The 22,018-nt window shown below is 39.3% G+C and overlaps 1 protein-coding gene across 1 annotated transcript in view; it reads left to right on the forward strand.

Annotated features, from left to right (window-relative positions):
• Window positions 1-16,521, forward strand: part of IDO1 (indoleamine 2,3-dioxygenase 1) — a 54,546-nt gene extending 38,025 nt beyond the window's left edge. Inside the window, exons 3-12 of the mRNA XM_002756982.7 lie at window positions 154-274; window positions 5,083-5,178; window positions 5,296-5,415; window positions 7,202-7,320; window positions 8,447-8,461; window positions 10,631-10,730; window positions 11,583-11,700; window positions 12,839-12,890; window positions 13,363-13,511; window positions 15,912-16,521. Of these exons, the coding sequence (XP_002757028.2) occupies window positions 188-274; window positions 5,083-5,178; window positions 5,296-5,415; window positions 7,202-7,320; window positions 8,447-8,461; window positions 10,631-10,730; window positions 11,583-11,700; window positions 12,839-12,890; window positions 13,363-13,511; window positions 15,912-16,264 (1,209 nt within the window). The 5' untranslated portion in view covers window positions 154-187 and the 3' untranslated portion in view covers window positions 16,265-16,521. The remainder of the gene's footprint in view (window positions 1-153; window positions 275-5,082; window positions 5,179-5,295; window positions 5,416-7,201; window positions 7,321-8,446; window positions 8,462-10,630; window positions 10,731-11,582; window positions 11,701-12,838; window positions 12,891-13,362; window positions 13,512-15,911) is intronic.
• Window positions 16,522-22,018: the final 5,497 nt, after the last annotated feature.

Genomic DNA, 22,018 nt, shown 5'->3' on the forward strand with positions numbered 1-22,018 from the left:
TTGTGGTTTGATTGTTTCTCATATTCCAAGTAAAGAAACTAGAAAATGAAAGCATTCCAAAAGTGGAAGTTATTACTCACTGCCTCTGTTATAAATTGTGGTTGTTGGCTATGACAACAACTATACTAAATGGATGCCCTGAAAACTCTTCAGACTCTGAGGAGCACCAGAGGAGCAGACTAGAAGAATGGCACATGCTATGGAAAATTTCTGCACTATCAGTGAAGAGTATGATATTGATGGAGAAGTGGGCTTCGCTCTGCCAAATCCATTGGTAAGAGAAGGCACTAACATGTGGGGAAATGCATTCTTCTTCTCATTAGTTACCTGGCCAGTTAACTTCTACTAAACAGCTGTGGTTCAGTAACTTCTAGTAAACAAACACATAAACCAGTGTAAAAATGAGAGAGAGTTGTAATAATTGCATCTCACTTAACTTGTTTTAAATTTTCTCCCTAGAAATGGAGTCATCTATGCATTTTTTACTTATGTAACATGAGTATGTAGAGTGATGAGATAAGAAAACTATAGAAAATATATCAGCTTTACATAAGAATTACACAGTAAAATACAATGTGAGGTTATTACAGTTGTATTTTGAAAGAGTGTTTTGCAATAGCCAAAGTTTTAAATGGTCTGTGAGTCAAAAAGAAATCCCCCTTTTTAGGGATATACCTTAAATTTTACAAAACATGCGTTTCTAATTTGATGGGGTTTATGAGATTGAACATCAAGCACTTTCCATGTTCTATTATCATTGCTTGCTATTTACTGAGCATAAGATTCAAGGGAGAGTCTGAACTACCTTTTTTCTTGTTTGCAAGTTTTACCTGTAAAGTACAAGATATGTGGAAAAAAGGTTTGCCTTAAAAACTACATTTTCTATTCTGTCTTCTACTAAATGCTATGCAAACCAATTTATCATCAATATTTTAATCATCAAATACGGCATTTTCTAAGCAATTTGCAAATTAACCCTTTCCATTCTCACAGCCATCCCAAAAGGTATGTTATTTATTTATTCGTTCATTTATTGAGATGGAGTCTCACTCTATCACCCAGGCTGGATTGCAGTGGCACGATCTCGGCTCACTGCCACTTACGCCCCCGGGTTCAAGCAATACTCCTGCCTCAGTCTCACAAGTGGCTGGGATTATAGACATCTGCCACCACACCCGGTTACTTTTTGTATTTTTGGTAGAGACAGGGTTTTACCATGTTGGCCAGGCTTGTCTTGAACTCCTGACCTCAGGTGATCCACCTGCCTCAGCCCCCAAAGTGCTGGGATCATAGGTGAGGGCCACTGTACCCAGCCAGGTATGTATGTTATTATTCTCATGCTCCTAATGAGAAGTATAAGGAATGCAGAATTTAAGTGATTATCAAACCATGTAGCCAGCAAGTTCTGGAGGCCAGTATGAGCCTAAGCAGTCTGGCTCCAGAGTCCAGGATCTTTAAACCATTATGCCACACTGCCTCTCTTAAGAAGGGATAATAAGGCATAGATTTTTTTTTCTATTTCTTTCAATCTTCAGTTTAACAAGGTACATGGGATTTCAGGAAAAGATTTCTATGAAGTGTTATAGTAATTCTGTAGACAAGTATATTTTTTATTGTAGCTCAAACAGTTATAGTCCACATATACTGGAGAGCACCTTTAAATGCAGCAAATGTTTTGTTAGAGATTCCAACCTAACTGTGCTGAAAAATAAAGTAACTGTAAATACTTCGGTGATACTGGCAAATTTAAAGCATCTACCTCCTTGCAATCTAATTTTCCTCTTCAGATTATTAATTTAAGAAAATGAAGAATGTGCTTTAATTTTATTGCAAAAAGCACAAGTTAGCTTTATTCATGCAAATCAATAATATTCAAACTTGCTTCTTGCCCACATGCCCACAAAAATGCCAGGACTGGATGGTTTCAAGGATGTACTTACCAATAGTACAATAAAACCATCTTTTTCAGAAATTACTAATCATGGTTTGTTTTTTTCTCAGAGATTTGGTTCTCTTTAAAAATACAACAACTGTGATATTTATGAATACCTGTAGAACAGATTGCAAGGGTAAAACAAAACCCCAAAAGAAAACAAACAAAACTCTTCTTTGGCTACTTAAAAAAATGACTCTTGGCCAGGCAGTGGTTGCTCATGCCTGTAATCCCAGCATTTTGGGAGGTCGAGGTGGGTGGATCACGAGGTCAGGAGTTCGAGACCAGTCTGGCCCACATGGTGAAACCCTGTCTCTACTAAAAATACAAAAATTAGCTAGGTATGGTGGCACACACCTATAATCCTAGCTACTCAGGAGGCTGAGACAGCAGAATTGCTTGAACCCAGGAAGCAGAGGTTTCAGTGAGCTGAGATCATGCCACGACACTCCAGCCTGGGCAACAGAAGTGAGCCTCTGTCTCAGAAATAATAATAATAATAATACTGACTAGGCATAGTGGCTTACACTTGTAATCCTGGCACTGTGGAAGACTAAGATGGGTGGATCACTTGAAGTCAGGAGTTTGAGACCAGCCTGGCCAACATGGTGAAACCCCATCTCTACTAAAAATACAAGAAAAATTAGCTGGCGTGTTGATTCACCTTTAGTCCCAGCTACTCGGGAGGCTAAGGTAAGAGAAATGTTTGAACCCAGGATGCAGAGGTTACAATGAACTGAGATCACGCCACTGCACTCCAGCCTGGGTGACAGAGTGAAGTCCTTTCTCGATATAATAATAATAATTCTGCTAGCTGAGATGCTGAAGAAGCTAGATTCGCTGTCCCTGAAACATGAAAAAAAAATTAGTGGTACCTTCTATTTCTTCACTGAAGATCTTTCCTAGAAATTATGAACCAAAAAAGTGTCTATTTTATCTTTCACAATTTATTTGCTTCTTATTCCAAAGGCAAATAGTATATTTTCTGATTCCATATAGATACAAGGCACAGTCTCTAATGTAGCAGAATTTGAATGAACCTCAGTATAATTCTTTATTAATTTATATTATACCTTTTAGAGATTCTCTGAACCAGAGCATATTACTGATTAAATTTTACACATGTCAAAAGTACTATCAAATACAATGTTAATCATGGTACAGAACAAAAAAGTATTTCTGTTATTTGGGGAAAATCACAATAACAAAAAAAATAAGATGTGCTACACAGTGAAGGACAGAATAATAACAACAAAAATATATTTATTACATTTCCTTCTTTTTTTTCTTTTCTCTCTCTCTCTTTTTTTTTGGATGGAGTTTTGCTCTTGTTGCCCAGGCTGGAGTGCAATGACACGATCTTGGCTCACAGCAACCTCTGCCTCCCGGGTTCAAGTGAATCTCCTGTCTCAGCCTCCCAAGTAGCTGGGATTACAGATGTGCACACCACACCCAGCTAATTTTGTATTTTTAGTAAAGAAGGGGTTTCTCCATGTTGGTCAGGCTGGTCTCGAACTCCTGACCTCAGGTGATCTACCCACCTCCACCTCCCAAAGTGCTAGGATTACAGGCTTGAGAAATGGCGCCCAGCCTACATTTACTCCTGAAGTTACTACAGCACAGTTGGGTGAAAAGTTCAGAACAAGAAAGGTGGCTGTCCAGTGAAGTACGCTGCCTAGATTTTCACTGCTAAAAATCTGCCCCAACTGATTAAGGCTGGACAATTACATGCAGATGTTGAAAATGTTAGGATTTTATATTATCTTTATCTTCTTGTTTTATAGCTTACTTATAATATTAACTTTATTTTGAAGCTTAAAACCTCACCCATGTTGATTTGAGTTAATTTTTCCATTTATACTTAATCCCCATGGTTCAGCATTGATTACCTTAAGGGTGTGCCTTGAAAGTAGCTGGCAGAGTAGGCATAGAAACTGAGATCTATATTTCAGGAAGGTTCTTATGTCTATTTATTTGTATACTTCCCCTTGAGATGAGATTATAAATATGATAAGATACAGGAAGAAGCTTTTATTTGGGTTTGATTTCTACTTAGTGGGCAAAAACAAGCCTATAGTGGAACCAAAGTAGCTAATTAACATGGATACATACAGCACCCACTATATGCCCAGCACTACGCCAGGGCTTGTAAGAGATAGAAATTAAATGCACAATACAATCCTTGCCATCATGTAGCAAAATATAAAAAGGGAATAGATTTTCAAAGTTGGAAACTTGACAATAAACTCAGTATACAAAACTTGTTATGTAAACTGTCTAAGCCTAGTTTTCCTTATTTATGATACAGAGATACCTTCTTGGGTCATTACGAGAATTAAATATATATATTATATATATGTGAGATTATTGAGCAGAGTCCATTACTGACATTTAACACATCTCATTTTTCTTCCATTCAAAAAACTTAAAATCTAGCCAAGAAAAACCAAAGTAGGCAAGGCACGGTGGCTCACATCCCAGCACTTTGGGATGCCGAGGCAGGCAAATTACAATTCCCAGTACTTTGGGATGCCAAGGCAGGCAAATCACCTGAGGTCAGGAGTTCAAGACCAGCTTGGCCAACATGGCAAAATCCCATCTTTACTAAAAATAAAAAATTAGCTGGACATGGTGGCACATGCCTGATCCCAGCTACTCAGGAGGCTGAAGCAGGAGAATTGCTTGAATCCCGGAGGCAAATATTGTAGTGAGCCAAGATCATGCCACTGCACTCCAGTCTGGGCAATGGAGTAAGACTGCATCTCAAAAAAAAAAAAAAAAAGAAAAGAAAAGTCAAAGTATCAGATCATAATTGTTTAGCAATATGAAAAGGCATAATCTGTAGAATGTATAATGGAGGAGATTCGTGTCAGATAGATTAGTTAGGAGGATTTTAATGGAACCTTTGAGGTGAACTTCACAAAGCTGCAAATGGTAGTGTTTGAAGAGAGGAGGAGGTAGAACACAGAGAGGGTCTTCAGCCCTGCATGTGCAGGTAACAAGACAGAGGGTGGCATTTCCAGACAGGTAAGCCATGTGCCAGGGCAACATGGCACAAAATGGTTGTGGAGGCAAGGCAGACCATCAGTGGGAAGCCGAAGCTACAGTAACTGCTACTTGTAAATAAAGATCTTTTTTTTTTTTTCAAGGAAAACCTACCTGATGTTTATAATGACTGGATGTCCATTGCTAAACATCTGCCTGATCTCATTGAGTCTGGCAAACTTCGAGAAAGAGTTGAGAAGGTTTGAAATATGTATTACATTTGTCTTCTTATATAGCTTCTTAACATTGTTAACTTGGTTTTGAAGCGTGAAACATGACTGAGATTGATTTGAGTCATTTGCTTTACTGTTCCTCAGTTGGACATGCTCAGCATTGATCATCTCAGAGACCACAAGTCGCAGCGCCTTGCCCATCTAGTTCTGGGATGCATCACCATGGCATACGTGTGGGATCGAGGTTGCGGAGATGTCCGGAAGGTTTGGAGATTTTCTCAGATTCTTATGCTGTGTGACAGATTTTCATCTAATTTACATTTAACTTTACAAAAATTTTCTAAAAGCATTTATAACTGCATTGTGCAAAGTTTAGGTGATACGACAAAATGAAAAAGAAAATATACCCTGGTTTGACATGTCAACTGTTATTATTATTATATTTTTAGTCTTTTACTTTATTTTTCATCCTGTATTTTAACGGTCAACCCTAATTACATAAATCTAATACAGACTACAATATCTAACCTTTAAAACACAAATGGGCCAGGCGCGGTGGCTCACCCCTGTAATCCCTACACTTTGGGAGACCGAGGCAGGTGGATCACTTTGGGATACTGAGGCAGGACTTCAAGACCACTCTGGCCAACATGGTGAAACCCTACCTCTACTAAAAATACAAAAATTAGCCGGATATGCTAGCGTGTGCCTGTAATCGCAGCTACTTGGGAGGCTTAAACCTGGGAGGCAGAGGTTACAGTAAGCTGTGATCGGATCATGCCACTGTACTCCAGCCTGGGCAACAGAGCAAGACTCTGTATCCATTAAAAAAACACACCACAGACACACACATACACACAAAGGGATAAAATAGATTCCAGAGGCAGCTTCTATCATTTAATGAAAGCTTTTTTTTTTTTTTTGTCAAAAGTAGTTGGTGTTTTATGTAGGAGCCTTCCACTGTGTGTCTAAACAGAGCAGAGTGCTACAAGTCACAAGCTCAGGTCAGGGAAAGAAGAGCTGAGGAGAAAAAGGGGCAGAGCTGTAATTTCTCTACCAAACTCAACAAATAGATCAGCTTCTACACATCCCCTAGGAAGGCTGAGTGAAAGCACTGACAAGTGTCATCCCAACTGATGTATCTCCACGTGGAAATATAAAGCAAGAGGAAAGGAGATTCCTCTTTCCAGCAGAAGCAAGTCTTGGAAGCCGAGCACCAATGCCATTCCATGGTTAAGATTTCAGATAATAATAATAATAATCCAGCAGAAAATGTCTTTCAACACTGTGCTCCAAGAGCAGCAATCTGTTTATACTTATAGTATGTATCATATATACAATTACAAAGACTTCAAGCATCTTCGAGGCGATTGCTTTTATCTTTCTATTGGCAGCTGATAATGTGGCATCTTGCATTGAAAAAATTGCTTAACAATTATTCATGGGAAGGATGGATAAATGAATTACTGGAAATCGGTCCCAAGGCCATTAGAAACACCAAGATGCAGGCTTTGTTCCTCTGGCTTTCTACCTCTTTTACCTCTCTAATCCAAAACACGAACCTCTAACAATTTAATTTACAAAAAGAGAAAGAGAAAAAAATTAACGTTTGTTTGGTTTCAAAGTGTCATTTTATAGAACACAGAAAGCAAAAGAAAAGGTGCAAGAGGTAAATGATTAAAGTAACTACTGGCTGGGCGAGGTGGCTCACCCCTGTAATCCCAGCACTTTGAGAGGCCGAGGCGGATGGATCACCTGAGGTCAGGAGTTCAAGACCAGCCTGGCTAACATGGCGAAACCTCATCCTTACTAAAATACAAAAAATAGCTGGGCGTGGTGGCCGGCGCCTGTTATCCCAGCTACCTGGGAGGCTGAGGTGGAAGAGTCGCTTGAACGTGGGAGAATCGCTTGAACCCGGGAGGTGGAGATTGCAGTGAGCTGAGATCTCACCACTGCACTCCAGCTTGGGTGACAAGAGCAAGACTCCATCTCAAAACAAAACAAAACAGAACAAAACAAAACAAAAAACTAACCATTGTATTTTAATCAGGTCTTGCCAAAAAATATTGCTGTTCCCTACTGCCAACTCTCCAAGAAGCTGCAGCTGCCTCCTATTCTGGTTTATGCAGACTGCGTCTTGGCGAACTGGAAGAAAAAGGACCCTAACAAGTATGTAAACGGTGATAACAACAGGAATTTTGGAGTACGTGCCAATTAAATAAAAGAGGAGTTGCTTACTGGCTTTATTTTGGCCAGCACAGTTTTCCTCTCTGTTGCTGGGTATGGTTTCTTGGACTGCTGTGTCTACCACTACAAATACACATCTGTGAGAGGTGTATAGTTAACACAGCAAAGTGCACACATCTTAGGTGGTCAGCCTGAATTTGAGTATTGTATACGTACATATACCCCCCACTCTCAGCAAGATATAGAATATTTTTTTATCACCTCAGAAAATTTCTTTGTGCCTCTTTCAATTCCCTTTCCTGCCACAGACAACTATATTCTTATTTGCTTTATCAAAAATTAAATTATTTTTGTTATTGGGTTTCATATCAATGAAACCATAGAGTATAGAGTCTTGTGTCTGGCTTCTTTTGATTAGCAGGTTTTTGAGATTCTATCAGTTTAATTTTTAAGAAGCCAGTTGTGGTTAAGAGTTGACTCGTCGTTAACAACAGGCAGCAACAACTGGTTTTTCAGAGCAGTCTGCTCAGGACGTAGCCATTTTTACCCACCTAGGCACGAAATCCGCTACAATGAAGGGAAGGGAGAATCAAAGACCACGCCTCTGGGCATGTGCTGGCAGAAGAATACTCTGCAAATGGGATCATCACAAAATGAAAGAATTTGAGCTATCAAGTTTCTTATTAACAATTAGTTAAAAAAAAAAAGTTAGCCAAGAATGATGACATATGCCTGTGGTCCCAACTACACAGTGGGTTAAGAGAGGAGGATCGCTTGAGCCCGAGAAGTTGAGGCTGCAGTGAGCCATGTTCACGCCACTGCGCTCCAGCCTGGGTGACAGAGGGAGACCGTGTCTCAAAAAAAATAAAAATAAAACAATTAGTTCTGACTGTCCATGTGACTTCTTTGCATATTTAATTATTTAATTCACTTGTAAGTTATTAAGTTAAATGTTTTAATGCCTACTGAAGAAATATTTTTCAAAAGTTTTTCTTTTTACCTGTCAATGTCTTACTACTGATAGATCAGTTCTCATCATTATTTGATGTTAAGTTGATTTTCTTTCTCTCTTCCAATTGGCCCATTGCTTCACGGCTGCTTTCGTAAGGCCTCTGACTTATGAGTAAGTATCCGATTCTTGTTTTATTCTAAGAATTATTTGTTATTTGTAGTTGAATGTAGGTTTATCAATAAAGCCAAACAGATTTTTTTATATGATTAACTGAATTCAGGCAAAAAATAATTTAAGTGATTATTTAGAGAACAAACAATCTCAGTCTTTAATTATATCTATGATTGTTACAGCTATGTCTATTTGATATTATAGCTATAGATATGCACAAGAATGCTACTCAAATACATCTATAGGAGATTATTATGCAAACATACAAAATGCACATACATCTGTGTATCTATGACTTAATAACTCCTAGTCCGTAACTAGTTACCAGTGTCTGTAAGTAACCATATGCTAATTTCTTTAAGAGAAGGTGTAAGAAGATAAAGTATTGGGATCCCCAACCTAATAAAAGGGGTAATGGGGAAACCCTTGAAGCAAGTTATTTGAGTCCTGAAGAGTGAGTTAGGAAATATCAGGTCTCAATTTAGTTTATTTACTATTAATTATATGATCTTAGACAATGGACCTAACAACTGAGTCTTAATATTCTCAACTACATAATGGAGACAGTAAGGCCTGCCCCACCTCTCTCATCAAATTATGTCGAAAATAAAATAAAATAGCTAGAGGAAAAAGTATGGGTATTCATATCAGAAGAAACAACAAAAACGAGGCCTTCAATGTCAAATATCTTGCTTTATCAAAGCTGAAGGATGGCTAATGTCACTGATAATAAATAATAAAAATAACAGTGTGAGAAAAGGATTAATAATTTTTTTCAAGATGGCTGGGCGCAGTGGCTCATGCCTGTAATCCCAGCACTGTGGGAGGCTGAGGCGGTTGGATCACCTGAGGTCAGGCATTCGAGACAAGCCTGGCCAACATGGCGAAACCCCTCCTCTTCTAAAAATACAAAATTAGCGGAACATGGTGGCACACGCCTGTAATCCCAGCTACTCAGGAGGCTGAGGCAGGAGAATAGCTTGAACTCGGAAGGCAGAGGTGGCAGTGAGCCAAGATTGTGCCATTGCACTCCAGCCTGGGCGACAGAGCAAGACTCCGTCTCAAAAAAAATATGATTATGTAGGATTTTATTAGCTATGATATGGAGTTAAAACAGAATCTTAAGATAAGGGAGAAACTGGAAGGCTTTTAAACAGGAGGATGATATTAGCAGTCAGTCCCATTTTACAGATGAGAACACCAAGGCAAACAATGTCATATCTTGCTCAAGGTCACACAGCAAGTAAGTTGCAGAGGTGGTCTGGCTTCAGATACTGTGAATTTAACCACCAAAAAACTCAAAAACTCAAAAACTCATGGATATACAGATACTAAGATAATGTTTTTACCAATGTCAAAACTTCAATTGAAGAGAAAAACAGGGTCTAATTAGTTATTTGAATTTCGCAGTCAACACCTTTTTAAAGTAGATAAACCACTGAGAAACTGAATTAGGCTCACAAATTAAAATATGAATATGAATGTAGTTATTTAAACAAAAGGTTACCTCTTAAAATTCTACCTCACAGATATCTCTGTAAATATTGAGTATATATGTATGGTAATATAAATGCCCGTGAAAAGTTAACAGGATTATAGAAACAGAACTAGTTTGAGAATTTCTAGGTCTGAGTGTTTTTTGTTTTTGAGATAGAGTCGCGCTCTTGTTGCCCAGGCTGGAATGCAATGGAACAATCTTGGTTCATTGCAACCTCTGCCTCCTGGGTTCAACTGATTCTCCTGCCTTAGCCTCCTGTGTAGCTGGGATTATAGGTGCCCACCACCATGCCCAGCTAATTTTTATATTCTTAGTAGGCACGGGGTTTCACCACATTGGCCAAACTGGTCTCAAACTCCTGACCTCAGGTGATCCACCCACCTCGGCCTCCCAAAGTGCTGGGATTACAGGTGTGAGCCACCATGCCCAGCCCCAGTTCTGACTTTTAATATGAAATATCAGGTCTCAATTTAGTTTATTTACTATTAATTATATGATCTTAGACAATGGGCCTAACAACTGAGTCTTAATATTCTCAACTACATAATGGAGACAGTAAGGCCTGCCCCACCTCTCTCATAAAATTATGTAGAAAATAAAATAAAATGAATTAAAATGTCAACAAAACCAGTTTTGCTAAATTTCTTGACTTCCTTATCTAATTTCCTTAGGAACATGGATGTTTTGTTCTCATTTCGTCATACAGACTGCAGTAAAGGATTCTTCCTGGTCTCTCTGTTGGTGGAAATAGAAGCTGCTTCTGCAATCAAAGTATGTCTATCCTTACTTCCAAATTTATACATCAATTTACATAAGCAGAGCAATCACTTAGGAGCCTAAACTATGCTAAACATTAGTTAACTTTATCCTTAACAAATACAACGTGGGATCATTTAATTGTGAATAGAGGATCAATTCTTTATATTTGTGTATTACCTAAAATATAAAATCTCAGAGCCATATACTTAAAGTCCAACTTGAAACCTCTGTAGGAAATAAAAAGTTTCAATGAAACCTGGATTTGGAACTATGATACACAGTGTTATAAATTCAATAGTTTTGATTATCAAAAATAGAAATGAAACATATACAACTATATAAACATCTCTAAATTAAATGCTATGTGAATAAAAACAAATCCAAGCTTCTAGGAATATAAGGAAATTAATCAAATAGGGTGTCCAGCACAGGAAAGAAATGTAAAAATCCCAAATTTAATTTATGGATTAAGACTGGAGAATTTGCCCAGGTATGGTGGCTCACGCCTATAATCCCAGCACTTTGGGAGTCTGAGGTGGGCAGGTCTCTTAAGTGAGGAGTTGGAGACCAGCCTGGCCAATGTGGTTAAACCCCATCTCTAACTAAAAATATAAAAATTAGCTGGGCATGTTGGCATGCACCTGTAAAATCCCAGCTACTCGGAAGCTGAGGCACAAGAATTGCTTGAGCCTGGGGAAGCAAAGGTTGAAGTGAGCTGAGATCGTGCCATTGCATTCCAGCTTGGGCAACAGAACACGACTTGGTTAAAAAAAAAAGACAAAAGATGGAAGAATTTTGTTCTATGTCAATGTTTAGCTTTAGAAAACCTTAAATGCTTGTCTGTTGATTTTTTTTTTTTTTTAGGAAATTCCTACTATATTCAAGGCAATGCGAATGCAAGAACTGGACACTTTGCGAAAGGCGCTGTTGAAAATAGCTTCTTGCCTGGAGAAAGCGCTTCAAGTGTTTCACCAAATCCATGGCAAGTGTTGTATGCCATCTAGCCTGACAAGTCAAATGTTCCAAGTGTAAAATAGTTGAAAAGGGGAAGCAAAAAGAAACTATCACTTAGCATGTTTTCACTTTAGATATTTTATCTTACTAAACCATTACACTTTCTATGTGGTAGGTTTTATTACCTCCATTTTACAAGTAAGGTACTCTAAATTGAGAAAGACAGGGTAAATGACTTCAGATTCCACAGGCAGTAAATAGCGAAGCCAGAGTTCCAGGCTGGTCTATTTAACTCAAAGGAACTTCCTTGACTCCCACTAAAAACCTTAGAAAAATTGGCTGAGTTCCAAAAAAACACATAGCTTCCGCATAATAAGAACTCTTTCCTAATTCTGCTTTTCACAAATTAAGAAACAGCACAGGAAAGTCAGCTCTCTGTTCTCTCTGTTACTACTTGGCCAGGAATGTACTGCCGGTGGACGGGGGAGAAGTTTTTCATTGAGCTGAAAACTTGTTGTGAAATTAACAGCTTAAAAACTATCCCCAAAAAACACACAAAAAAAGTGCATAAGCAGTAATTTGCGATAGGAAATCTGCCCTACTGAGCAGACTCAACCAATCTGATTGTTTATCTCTGGGTTTTGAGTAATTGCTATTTGGTCCTCGGCAAGAAGCTAGATTTTCAAATCAAGTAGGGTAGGAGGCTGCGTGTGGTGGCTCATACCTCTAGTTCAGCTACGTGGGAAGATTGCTTGAGCCCAGGAATTGGGGCTGCAGTGAGCTTTGGTCATTACATTCTAGCCTAAGTGATGAAGTGAGATCCTGTCTCCAAACAAGTTTAAAAATTTTAAAAATACATCTCGTTTCTGGGCTTTTGTTTTGATTTGGTGTGTATTTTGTCTTCGGTTTGTTTCTTTCTCTATGTAAAGTTTATCTGTTGCATCAGTAAGCACGTAAAATAGCTAAATAAATATTTACAGTTTACCTGGCCTCCTGGAAGAGGGCAGGAAAGTGAACGCTTATCTGCAGGGGATTTGTTTCGCACATACTGACCTAATGCCTTTCCTGCAGCCTCTGCTGAAATCCACTATCAGTTGTACACGACACCTTGATTTCCCTGTAAACCTCTTATGCTGCTTAATGAAACACATTCCATCTTTTTACAGAGCACGTGGACCCGCAAGTATTTTTTAATGTTCTTCGCATATATTTGGCTGGGTACGTAGTCTTACATTGGAATTTGTTTGCTCTCACTTAACAAAGAACACCACCAATTCCCTTGGGTGGTCCCTAATATCCATTGGGTTTGGCTAACAATTTACATCCAAAAATTCATGTGGTAGAAAAAGACTAGACTGTTCTCTCTGTTATTACTTGGCCAGGAATGTACAGCGGGGGGAGAAGAGGGAAAACAGAAAAGCTAGTCATTTTAAAAAGAGTGGAATGATCTGTGTTGGTGCCGAGGTAAGGTTCCATTCCTAGAATATTTATGCCAAATTTGCTCAGGATTATATTACTTACTATTTTCATGCATGAAAATGAGCAAGGGGAAGCGGGCATGAAAGAAGGATCATGAATTCCATCTCTTGTCACCTTCTGTTCATTGCTAGTGCAAGATTTGATATCTAAAAATTAGCAATTAATCTAAAGAATGATTTTTCTTTCTTTCTTTCTTTCTTTCCTCTGATAGCTGGAAAGGCAACCCCCAGCTATCAGAAGGTCTGATGTATGACGGGTTCTGGAAAGATGCAAAGCAGTTTTCAGGGGGCAGCGCAGGCCAAAGCAGCATCTTTCAGTGCTTTGACGTCCTCCTGGGCATCCCGCAGAGGGCTGGTGGAGGTGAGTGGAAAATAACAAGAAATAATCATCTCTTATGTGAACACAATTGTATTTGGATATCTGCAAAGCACCTTCCCATCAGCATCTCATCTGAGCTTATCTGATGGTTTTAGCAGAATCAGGCAAGCAGGGATTTGGTTGCCATCATTCCATTTTAAAAATGAAGATGCATAAACTTTATGAGGGTCAGTGACTGGTTCCTTCTGAACCAGCTAGAAAGTGGCAGAGCCAGCTGGGAGTGGTGACTCAAGCTTGTAATCCTAGCACTTTGGGAGATCAAGGCAGATGGATCACCTGAGGTCAGGAGTTCAAGACCAGCCTGGCCTACACAGTGAAACCTCGTCTCTATTAAAAATACAAAAATTAGCTGGGCGTGGTGGTGCCGCCTGTAATCCCAATTACTCAGAAGGCTCGCTTAAACCCAGTGGGCAGAGGTTGCAGTGAGCCGAGATTACACCACTTCACTCCAGCGGCGAAAGAGTGAAACTCTGTCTCAAAATAAAAATGAAAAATAAAAAAAGTGGCAAAGCTTTCCTCACACCCAAGCTTCATCTTGATATCTGAACAAGTATATAAAGACTGGTTGACTCTGGTGAAGTCAATATCACATGTTCAGAAAATGTATGATCAGACTCAGAAAGAGACAGCCTGATAAAATGAGACAGGGCTGTTAAAAGGGGCTAAAGACCTCTGTGGCAAGCAGGGTCTGGGCCTTCCTCTTGTTTAGCTGTCTTGTGGCCCCAGCCACCCAGAGCAATGCCTGCACCAAAGTTTAAAAATGTGCCACATTCATTATATGCCCTCTAAGGGCTGGAGGAGAGGAATAAGCTCCAAGAAGAATTTCTTTCTAATTTTCTCTGTTTTGTTAAATTACTGTTTAATAGTCAAAAGGGAAAGCATCAGCGTAAGTAAAAACATGAATTTTTCTTTTCTTTTTTTTTTGAGATGGAGTCTCGCTCTGTCACCCAGGCTAGAGTGCAGTGGTATGATCTCAGCTCACCACAACCTCTGTTTCCCGGCTTCAAGCAACTGTCCTGCCTCAGCCTCCCGAGTAGCTGGGATTACGAGCATATACCATCACGCCTGGCTAATTTTTGCCTTTTTAGTAGAGACAGGGTTTCACCACGTTGGTCAGGCTGGTCTTGAACTCCTGACCTAGTGATCCACCCACCTTGGCCTCCCAAATTTCTGGGATCACAGGTGTGAGCCATCACACCTGGCCCAAATGTGTTTTTCTTAACTTTAGCACTTATTTTTAATTTTTAAATCATATTTAATTTTTTATTTTAGATTCAGGGGATACATGCGCAGGTTTGTCACATAGGTATATCGAGTGATGCTGACGTTTGGGCTTCTAATGATCCCCTCACCCAAGTACAGAACATAGTATCTGATAGGTAGTTTTTCCTCCTTCCCTCCCCTATTTGAAATCCTCAATATCTGTTGTTCCCATCTTTGTGTCCATGTGTACACAATATTTAGCTCCCACTTATCAGTGAGAACATGTGATACTTGGTTTGCTGTTTCTGCATCAATTCTCTTAGGCTAACTTAAGCTAATGGCCTCCAGCTATATCCATGTTGCTGTAAAGCCCATAATTTCATTCTTTTTCATGGCTGTGTAGTATTCCATGGTGTACATGTACCGCATTTTCTTTGTCCCATCCACCATAGATGGAAACCTGGGTTCATTCCATATCTTTGCTATTGCTTAACACTCATTTAAACACAATCTCTTAAACTCTCTTAAGACTCAGTCATGATCTGTCAAATGTAGATTATATATGCCCTTGTCTATAACATCAGCTTCTTACAATAGAAAAGTGAGGAAGAAAGTGCAAACAAAGGCTGGGCACAGTAACTCATGCCTGTAATCCCAGCACTTTGGGAGGCTGATGCTGGCAGATCACCTGAGGTCAGGAGTTCGAGGCTAGCCTAACCAACTTGGAGAAACCCCAGTCTCTACTAAAAACACAAGGTGGTGGCGCATTCCTGTAATCCCAGCTACTCAGCGGGCAGAGGCAGGAGAATTGCTTGAACCGGGGAGGCAGAGTTTGTGGTGAGCCGAGATTGTGCCACTGCACTCCAGCCTGGGCAACAAGAGCGAAACTCTGTCTCAAAAAAATAAAAAAAGAAAGAAAAGAAAGTGCAAACAAAAATACTTATTGTGGGAAAATGAATTTAGTTCATCCAGTTTTCAAAATTAATAATATTTTACAGCAATTATGATTGCTATAGTAGCAAGACTAATAGCCAAACATTAGCCTTCAAATCGAATGACCTTGACCTCGGTGACTGCTGTGTTGGTGATCTGTCCACTCTGACCTGACTCTGCCTTTCTCTCCTGGATTGGAGAATGCTGTGACCTTCACATTTCCTCGTCTTTCTCTTGTTCCTATAGGATCTGCTGCTCAGTTCCTCCAGGACATGAGAACGTATATGCCACCAGCTCACAGGAACTTTCTGTGTTCATTAGAGTCAAATCCCTCAGTCCGTGAGTTTGTCCTTTTAAAAGGTGATGCCGGCCTGCGGGAAGCTTATGATGCCTGTGTGAAAGCGTTGGTCAATCTGAGGAACTACCATCTGCAAATTGTAACTAAGTACGTCTTGATTCCTGCAAGTCAGAAATCAAAGAACAAGACCTCCAAAGAGCCTTCAGAAGAGGAAAACAAAGGAACTGGAGGCACTGATTTGATGAATTTCCTAAAGACTGTAAGAACTACAACCCAGAATTCCCTTTTGAAGGAAGGTTAATGAAACCCAACGAGCACATTTTATCGTAGCATAGACATATATTCCTGTCTCTACCCTTTATAACAGAGCCATGAATTAATACTATGCAATGTTTTATCAATAATGCAATACGAAAGACCTCAAAATATCTGTGCATTTCTTGTAGGAAAACAACAAAAGGTAATTATGTGTAAATATTAAAAATTATACAAGTTTTATAATCTGAATCTTATCATTGGAATAAAATGATGAAATTCAATAAAGAAAAATGCATAAGATATAATAAATTTTGCTTGATTTATAACCATAATCAAATCTTTCTTTAGATGAGACCTACTCTAAACTGCTTTCAGCAGAGCTAATAGACTCCTATACTTCCCCTGTGTTAATGTGAGATTTTTTTCATAATTACCTGTTTACTTGTCTGTATTCTCATCACGTGAAAAGCTTCTTTTCTTATTATTTTTTATTTTTATTTTTTGGTTTTACATGATAAGCTTCTTGAAGTCAGAGACATTCTATATTGTTTACCAGATTTATGCATCCCAGCATTTTTTTTTTTTTTTTGAGACAAAGTCTCACTCTATCACCCAGGCTGGAGTGCAGTGGCATGATCTCAGCTCACGCAGCCCTGATCTCCCAAACCTAAGTGATCCTTCCACCTCAGCCTCCTAAGTAGCTGAGACTACAGCTGTGCACCAACATGCTTGGCCAGTTTTTGTATTTTTGTAGAGACAGGGTCTTGCTATGTTGCCCAGGCTGGTCTTGAACTCCTGAGCTCAAGTTATATCTGTATCTTATCATTGGAATATATAATAATCCCAGCAATTTGGCCTTCGAAAAGTGCTGGGATTACAGCATCCCTCCCAAGGTGCTGGGATGCAGCCAGGTGTGGTGGCTCATGCCTGTGATTCCATGTGATTATGAAAGATACGACTTGGCCTCCTAATGTTCTGGAATTACAGACGTGAGCCATCACAGCCAGCCACATTCCAGCTTTTAGCAGATACTTAGCAAATATATGTTAAATAAATATATAAAAGAATGCATGAATGTATAAATAAATTAACCTGAGCTGACAGGAAGAGTTCACCTTTGAAATAAAACTTCTGCAAGATCCAGATTATGGGCACTCACACTCTGGCATGAACATATTTAATAATGGAACCCTAAAAAGCTACAGCCTGAGAGGAACTTCCAGATTATCAAAGCTAAGCTCTTCATTTTAAAGATGACAACACTGAGGCACAGAAGGGTGAAATAACTTACTGATGGTCACACAATTACTTGGTTAACAGTGGGAGAAAAAATTTTTGATGACTCATCATTTTTCTTTTTGCTATATTTAGAGTAAACTAAGGTGGAGGAAAAAATAATTTTGGAAGGGAAAGGGGAGGAAGTGAGTTAACTGGGCAGGAACTCATGAGATTGTAAATGGTCAGCCAGAAATCAGGTATGTTATAGAAGATGAGATGGAGGGAAGCACCATGGTCTCATGGGTGTGGAATTAGCAAGCACTTTGAATTTATGAAAACCTCAGCCCTGAAGAAGCTGTGAGCTCTTTTAAGTACATAGGAATTTAAATGAGTATGTCCAGGTAGGTTTGGGAAGGAAATGTAGCCATACACTACTAAAAGCCAAACTTCTAAAAACGATTTAATATTGTTTCTTAAATACACCCTAACTCAGTGAAATCTTCCTGCTTACAGCAAACTTTCACTGGATTCCACAGAAAATGCACCAAACGTAAATGACAGCAGTATTTGTCAGGGAGGACACATTTTCTTCTTTATGCTCCTGTCCATATTTTTGCAATGAGGACATATAATTTTATGATGAAAAAGTATATATGCACCATGCACATATACCTGCCAAATACATATATGTGTGTGCACATGCATGTAAGTTTTGTTTTTGGTTTAGGTTTTTCTAAGATGGAGTCTTGCTCTGTCGCCCAGGCTGGAGTGTAGTGGTGCAATCTCTGCTCACTGCAACCTCTACCTCCCAGGTTCAAGCGATTCTCCTGCCTCAGTCTCCTGAGTAGCTGGTAATTACAGGTGCCTGCCACCACCACACTGGCTAATTTTTGTATTTTTAGTAGAGAGAGGGTTTCACCCTGTTGGCCAGGCTGGTCTCGAACACCTGACTTCAGGTGATCCGCCTTCTTCAGTCTCCCAAAGTGCTGGAATTATAGGCATGATCCACCGTGCCTGGCCTGTGTTTAAATTTTAAGGGATAACCAGAAAGATTATCACATTCTCAGAGTTGAACGTGGTACAGAAATCTCTAACCTGAGAGTCAAGAGACCAAGACATGGGTTCCCTTTGGACATCTTTCAGCTTTGCGACCTTAGGGAAGTCACATTTTATGTCTGCAAAATAAGCCTGACAACACTAGCCCTGACTTATTCACAAGGTTCTTACTGTGAAGCCTGAATGCAATATGGTGCTGAAGTGTTAGGAAGTGATAATGTACTACTAGTATAGGTAAGCAAATTGCTAAGGATCTTTTTTATTTTTTTGAGATGGAGTCTTGCTCTTTCACCCAGGCAGGAGTGCAATGGTGCCATCTCGGCTCACTGCAACCTTCACCTCCCAGGTTCTGGAAATTCTCCTGCCTCAGTCTCCTGAGTAACTGGGGCTACAGGTTCCTGCCACCACACCCAGCTAATTTTTTGTATTTTTAGTAGAGATGGGGCTTTACCATGTTAGCCAGCCTGGTCTCAAACTCCTGACCTCAAGTTATCTGCCTGCCTCGGCTTCCTAAAGTGCTGTGATTACAGGCATGGTCCACTATGCCCAACCTGCTATGGAGCTTTTATTGGCTCCTGCTAAGGAGGTCAAGATGCTTTCTGTCTTGTGTTCTCCTGCTTGCAGCACTGATCACTCTGGCCCACAACCCTGGAAAGGCTACGCTTCAGATGCATCAGGCATTTCTCTCAGAGTTGGTTTTACCTAATTAGTATTGACATGTAGAGAGTCTCTGGTTGCCTAAGACAGACCCTGCAGCCACACCTTCTCCTTTAGAACATCACCTTTACTCTGATACTAAGGGAGAGGGAAAGGGAGGAAGCAAGGAGTGTTGCCACAGAAGTTGCGCCCACTGCTGCCTTGTAGGTGTGAGACAGGGACTGACACTGGGCTCCACGTGCTCCTACAGAGGGTGTGGACACTAGCTCCAGAGTCTCTTCTGTGTGTTCACATAATAGAAACCAAGATTCTTGAGTTACTCTAATTAAACCATCTCTGCAGTGGGAGAGGCACAGCAAGATGCTTGGTATGTTTCATAAGAAGCCCTGCCACTTCTGCCCCCATGTCGCATGCATTTTCTGCACATCACAGTGAGTGCTCCTCCAGGGGTGGGGTGGGAATCACAAGATGGTGAAGGTGGTTTTCTATTACAGGGACAGTTTTAACAAGATGTAATATATTTTAAGTAACACAGTTCCTATTTGAATGAAATTAAAGATAATTCTATCCCAGTCTGCATCATGGGAAATACAGAAATTCATGGTGGTGGCAGGACACAGTGGCTCACGCCTGTAATCCCAGCACTTTGGGAGTCCAAGGAGGGCAGATAACTTGAGGTCAGGAGTTCAAGACCAGCCTGGCCAACATGATGAAACCCATCTCTATCAAAAATATAAAAATTAGCAGGGCGTGGTGGCATGTGCCTGTAATCCCAGCTACTTGGGAGGCTGAGACAGGAGAAGAGCTTGAACCCAGCAGGCGAAGGTTGCAGTGAGCCAAGATCATGCCACGGCACTTGGGAAACAGAGAAAGACTCCCTCAAAAAGAGAGAGAGAGAGAGAGAGAAAGAAAGAAAGAGAAAGAAAGAAAGAAGAAAGAAAGAAGAAAGAAAGAAAGAAAGAAGAAAGAAAAGAAAGAGAGAGAAAGAAAGAGAGAAAAAGAAAGAAAGAGAGAGAAAGAAAATCATAGTGGTGTATTTCTCCACATGTTGTTTTCCATAAATAAGGATAATTTAGCTTAAAATATGTATCATTTTCATATCAAAGTTCAAAAAAGTATTCTTTAGCCCTTGCCTTCTATAATCCAGTTTTGCATATTAAATGTTGAAGTTATTTACGTATTATATAATTCTATTTTTTTCACTCTACTATATTATATATAATCTCACAAAGAAATGAGAAATACTTTTCTCAGTTCGCGCCACTCTGAATGCCTCATGTCCTTTAAACAAGAGCTAGTGCAGTCATGCAGTTGTAATGGTCAACCATGAACTGGAAATAGAAATTTGCTCATTTCCACAGAATTGTTTTGTGACAATAAACAATGGTTAGACAATAAAAAAAGGTTAGAAGTTCACCCAAGCCAAAAATTTTTCATATAAACATACACTTAATGGTTTCTAAGATTCTTGCCAAATAGGAAACAAAATGGCCCACACAGGCAGAAATTCCATCTCCAGGGCCTCTGGGAAATAACAAGCTTGTATTTAGAACTCACACCATCAATTACTGCTCCTAATGGTCTTTATATACAATCATTTAATCTTCAAAGCAATTCTATGTATTATTATTCTCCTCATTTTACAGATGAGGAGATTGAGATGCCAGAGGCTAAATTTGTTCAAGAACATAACAAGGAAGTGACAATGCTAGGGTATAAATCTGCACAGTCAGGTTCCAAAGATAAGCTCTTCATTACTTTAATATATAGGAGGCAATGTACTCAGCTTCTGTGGAAACACCTCTAAAGAACGGGACGTCAATAACACACATATGGCTTGACTCAGTTTTGCACAGACATTTATTCTTTTAGTTGCTTGATATTTAAATGTCAGTAAAACACTTTTTCTAATCTCAATTAGCTTACAGAGACAAGATATCATATTGTGTTTCTTTGGGGTGATTACCTCTATAATCGTTAGACTAACAAGAAAATTGTGTGTGATAGAGGCACAAAATAGAAAATGATTCATTCTGTTTGAAAAGTTGAGGAACGTTTTATACAGGAGGTAAGTTTGATACTTAGCTTTAAAGTTAAATTGATTGGTGTACTTTCGTTGAAAATTTTCTTCTGAATGCCCAGCATTAAATAAACAAGCAAACACATAACTTTGGCTTGTTGACCTACTCTCATATATAATGCAAGAATAAACATAAAAATATAAATTTTGTAAATGAGCCTCAGAATCATCTAATACAGGGAATCTTTTGGGATATCTACTTTTTTAAACTATAAATTAATAATGATAGCTAATAATTACTTAATTCTTTCATATGCCTCTTACTTTCCTACAAGTGTCATATTCATTAATCGCTTAATCAAAACAACGAATCTGGAGACAGGTACTATTCCTAGTACTATTCCTAGGTACTTTTTCCTATATGGGAGTTGATATCCAATGTAGTTGGGTAGTTTTCAAGAACCACACAGCTGTGACAAAGTAAAAGATTGAACCCAGGCAATCTGACTACAGAGTGTTTTAAACCACTACACAATACAATCTCTGTTGGCAAATTTTCTTTTACAAGGGAACTCGGTTTGTTTTGAACTTTGCTGTCACAGTATTGGATAATGGGCTGCACAAGTCTCCCCTTAAATTCCCAACTCATGCATGACTTTTCATTATGTTGTAGTAATAAGAGAACAGTGGAGGTGGGGTGGAAGAAGACTTATTGTTGTGCTCATTAATGCTATGTGGAGCAAGGGCCCAAACTTTTAAAAATAAGAGCTCAGAGGCAAGGCCCTGGCCTTGGAAGATGACCTGGAGACGCTAAGGTGGTTGCACTTTTGCCATGGGAGCTGAGCC

The sequence above is a fragment of the Callithrix jacchus genome, chromosome 13 (assembly GCF_049354715.1).
Source record: "Callithrix jacchus isolate 240 chromosome 13, calJac240_pri, whole genome shotgun sequence".
In the NCBI taxonomy this organism is placed as follows: domain Eukaryota; kingdom Metazoa; phylum Chordata; class Mammalia; order Primates; family Cebidae; genus Callithrix; species Callithrix jacchus.